This window comes from Charadrius vociferus, unplaced genomic scaffold (genome assembly GCF_000708025.1).
Source record: "Charadrius vociferus isolate BGI_N301 unplaced genomic scaffold, ASM70802v2 scaffold15, whole genome shotgun sequence".
Taxonomy (NCBI): Eukaryota; Metazoa; Chordata; class Aves; order Charadriiformes; family Charadriidae; genus Charadrius; species Charadrius vociferus.
In genome coordinates this window covers 3047512-3052117 of record NW_009650064.1, presented here as the reverse complement: position 1 = coordinate 3052117, position 4606 = coordinate 3047512, and the positions used below count along the sequence as shown (strand labels likewise).

Here is a 4606-nt window from a genome sequence, read left to right as displayed (position 1 = left end):
ACACTATTTTGTTTTGAGGTTTTTTCCTTGCAAAGGGATAAGTTCCGCTATGAATTTTTTTTTTAGAAAAAGAGGTCTATATTAAAGAAAATTGGTTTTATTGTAAACAAAGTATAAAGTACAACATAAGAAATGTGCAAATCTTTAAAGTAGTCACAAAAAGCGTATCTAATACACTATTTTCAAACTGTTCACTTTCTGATATGTGTCCTCAACATATGATAAAATAGAAATAGTGAAAGTTGATGCATTATTTGTCACAAAAGCTACAGTTTAAATTCTAGGCCAATGTCTTTACTGCCTCGTTTTACTTTTCGAATCACAACTTTCTATTTGAATACAATACATAATACATCCATTTCATTTTAGCATAAACCATCTTTCAAAGAATAACATGATTGAGAAGCCTAAGATTCTTGGTTTTCTTCCTTAATCAACCCGCGTAGTTTACAGTTGCAATGTTTCTCTTAAAAGTGCACGGTATCCATTAATGAAAAACGCAGTGGTACAGAACTGTGAGAAGGTACAAAGGAAACCATAACCAACACAAAAGCAGAAGCACTGAACGATGCCCAGGTACAACCAGCTGTAATAAGCACAAAACTTGCCAAAGAAGCTGGGAAAATATTACAAAGCTAATGAGAATTCAGAAACGTTCCCACCCTCCAGCTGCCCCCATGGTGCCCCTGAGAGCCCCTTGCAAGTCCCCCTGGGCAGCGGTATAAAGCTGGGTGCGTTAAACACCCTGTGCAGGGGGACAGCTCTAAGATCTTCAGGAGTTTAGCACCAAACCATCGCTTATGACAGGGCTGAAGAATGGATAGGAGGAAAAGATTCCTACCAAGAAAAGGTGGCAGAAGTAGGAAAATTGATTTAGATTAACTTACGCAGGTGCATTCTGGGCTCTCAAACCTGCGCCGGTGCATTGCTGTCTCCCTAGTCTGGCTGTACTGAAGACTGACAACCAAAAATTACAGAGTTGGTCTCAAGCGCTAGCGGCAAACCTTCAGTAACACTTACGTGTGACTGATCTAGAGTATATATGAATAATTTGCAAAATTCAAAACTTCCACAATGTGTGCTGCTCTGCTCTAGAACCTTCCCTTTCTCTCTCTCCCTACCAGTGCAAAAGACACCCGCTATTCCAGTCAGCCACCGGTTCTTCCAGCAACATTTTTTGTGACCGAGCGCAGGCTGCCTTTGCCTCTCTGCTGCACCGCCATCAGCAGCCGGCGCGGGAGAACCACGGCCGGGAGCAAAAGCCTTTTTTTAGCTGGCATATCCCAGCGAAAACAGTTAATTCCACCGTCTTCAGAGTAAGTCCTTTCACTGTGCGGTTGCAGATGTTGGCGGCACGGCAATATCGTTTAACTTGCTCACTTCCATTTGCCAGTTTGGTAACTTCTTAGCCGATAAGTGGCGACGTGCGTGCTTCGTTAAGTGGTCGCTCCTCATGAACCGCCGTTCACACATCGGGCAGGCAAACTTCTTCTCCCCGGTATGCGTTCTGCGATGGCGAGACAGTTCATCAGACCGTGCAAACCTTCTCTCACAGCCTTTCCAACTACAACTAAATGGCTTTTCTCCTAAAAGAAAAAAAAAAGACAAAGAAAAAAACCCATGAGTACTAACTGAGCAACAAACACTACTGCCTTGACTGGCAGGATTTGACTTTAAAGAAACATTTCTATTACGACAGTTGAGCCAAAACCTACATATTAATTTTATATATATATGTACTTAAAAAATGTGAAAAAATGTTTATATATCAATATGTAAACAGGCAGACTCACTATCATGAAGGCTAAGTAGTACAAAGGGTTAACAATTCTCTGGAACCAAATAGTTTGAGATGCTCTTTATGTCTCAACACAGCTGATTTTAACTCTCTGCTCCACATGAAGGGCAGATTATGACAACTTAGCATGCCCCAAACTACCCCTGAAACACAACCTGTAACCGCATTTTGTGTAACAGAGCTCTGGTAGTGCACTGTGAGCCTATGTGAAAATACATGTGACTCTTTGCTACTGCGGTTAAGAGCTGAGTCACGGAGAAGCTACTCTAAAACAACCAAGGTAGAAATAGTTTGGAGTGGATCCTTATATTCTTTCATAATAGAATCTCTTTTAAGTTTTACCCACTTCTGACAAAGGCATTCTTGTGGAGAAGCCCAATGAGGTGTCTTTAACTCTGGAAAAGCACACTCGACATTGGACAAGGCCCTGCTTCCCCACTTGTACGATGCATTACTGAATGCCTTCTGACATGAAACAAGTCCAGCACAAACAAACTGCTGAGTCAACTTCCCCTCCGGGAGATTTCCTGTCAGAGATTAGGCAGCATTATAACGCATGCTGGCAAAAAAAGTATTTCATTGCTGCCCTACAATTTGTTCCACGAACAAATCTGGTAATCGCTAAAACCTTAACAAGTTGCATATACAGCCGCAATTTTCTACATTAATTTTTAACATCCAGCAACAGTGACCAACCTGTGTGTGTTCTGACGTGAGCCTTCAAATGGGAGCTCTTGAAGTACGTTTTCCCACATCCTGGGTAGCTGCAGATGTGACTTCTTATTCTTGAAGAATCGACCGGAGGAGTGGTTTTTGCTGCAGAAGGTACGAAGCCGGGAGCAGGGGCAATGGGAGAGAGTCTAGTGCCATTCGGACTAATAATGGGAGCCTTTGTGCTCTGCACAACTGGCTGGGGCACAACAAACATAACAGCACCTTTGGGAACTTGGGCACCCATGAAGACCATGGGCTGACAGAGAGCGGGCTGCTGGCTTGGCGTGGTGTTGGGCACTACGGCCGTCACAACGTTGTTGTTTGCAGGCAGCGGGACCATCTGGCAAATCACTGGCACAGGAGGGGCTCCACTGCCTTGGGCAGGGCACGGTGGTGCCACCCTCACGGACTGCTGCGCTGACCCAGGGATAGGCTGATGCCTGCTGACCAAGGGTTTTGTCAAGGGCACCGGGCTGCCAGCTGATTCTGCAGCTTTTCCTTCTGCCACCGGCAGTTCACTGCTCTCATCACTGGCTCTGCTGGGCGCCACGGCGGAAGACACCGCACGTTCTGCTTCGGCGTTTTGTTTACTGGTTGTTTCCCTCGAAACACTATCCTGGTATTTCAACACACTGGCTGTTCTCACCGGGCAGGTTTTGCGATTACAAAGCTGGGCATCAGCCGTGTGGCGGATAACACTGGTCGCCTGAGCCTTCAGAGGCCCAGCTGCTGGAGGCCTCTCTGCCTCTCTGCGAGGTGTGGGGGGGGCCGAGGGGTTGGGCAGCCTCAGCCAGCCACTTGCCCAGCGCTGCAGGAGGAGTCGGTGCCCCAGGATGAACCACCTGTGACATCTCCAAGTCGGAGGGGCTGTAGGGGGGGGTGAGGCACTGGATGGGGAGAGAGAGAGACAGCAAGGGGGGTGCCCCATTAACAACACATTGCCACATCGATTATTAAAAAAAAGCACGCACATGTACAAATTAAAAAACTTACAAATGCTGGTATCGCATTAAAGTCCGCTGCTCCAGGAAGCAAAGTCTCATCACTTTCTTCTGACATATCAGACGCTGGAGTTATAGGTCTCATTTCTACATGTTTTTTGAAGTCTGATTTCCAGTTGCAGCTCATCGAAATAAGGGCTTCTACAGCCTCATAATCACTTTTTTCAGGAGTATTGTTCCAGAAATACCTAGTATCTCTTTGTTTCTCAGTCATCATCTCCATTTCTTCCTCCTGTTTCGGTTAGAGGAAAAAAAGGAAACTTAAAATCTGATGCTAAGTTTGAATATTTTGCAGTTAGTTGTAAGAAGGCATCGTAAAAACCAAACAAAGCAACCCGTGCAAGACAAATACATTTGGTCATGTGGAGGCCTGTATTTTCCTGCCCTGTCTTACTTATATAATATTTTAATGAAGTTGTTAGTGGGGAAATCTGGCCATCTGGTGAAGATTATATATGTTCTGGAGACAAAAGAACTCCCCCCAAATCTTAAGCAACAGTTTTAAGTTATTCCATATTGCAAGTGGTGTGTCTGAAAGCTTAACAAAAATCTTCACCCCACCCCCCCAAAAAAACCACCCTTCCTCCCCCATCCCACCCTCCTTCCATGTTTGCTTTAAACACAGCCCTCAGGATTGAGCTTATTTTGATACATGAAAAAGGTCTGTATTGGGCACGACGCACGTTTTCTTCAAAAGGTATGAGCTACCAAAAACGTTCCAGAAAATACTTAAAAGGTCTCGCTCACATACACGCAAGGAAAATGACCAACTTGGAGAAGTGAAATATATCGGCATATTCACTATCTGACCCATCATCACACGGAACCAACCCACGCAGAAAGCCTCCTATGCCGTATGTTCCACCATTATCCTCAACACAGCTTTCCATTTCTGAGGGACGCTGCCCGCCACCGCTGGCGAATTCCCCCTCACCCCCCTCTCCGCCCCGCCGAAACGGTGTGGGTGGAAAAGCCTCCTTTCTGGAAGCCGCGTCTCCAGTCACGAGTGAGACGTATCTTTTTAAGGAGACCTGGCCGCGCCGGGCGGCGGGGGCGGGAGCGCACCCCCGCTGCCACCAACCGCTCCGACAGC

General features: G+C 45.9%; 1 protein-coding gene across 1 annotated transcript; it reads right to left on the bottom strand.

The window, feature by feature from the left end:
- Nucleotides 1-1326: 1326 nt before the first annotated feature.
- On the bottom strand, nt 1327-3739 carry KLF10 (Kruppel-like factor 10). The gene is given in 4 exon segments (XM_009891817.1): nt 1327-1586; nt 2495-3284; nt 3286-3399; nt 3506-3739. Coding segments are annotated over 4 exon segments (1395 nt in total). The 5' UTR covers nt 3737-3739.
- Nucleotides 3740-4606: the final 867 nt, after the last annotated feature.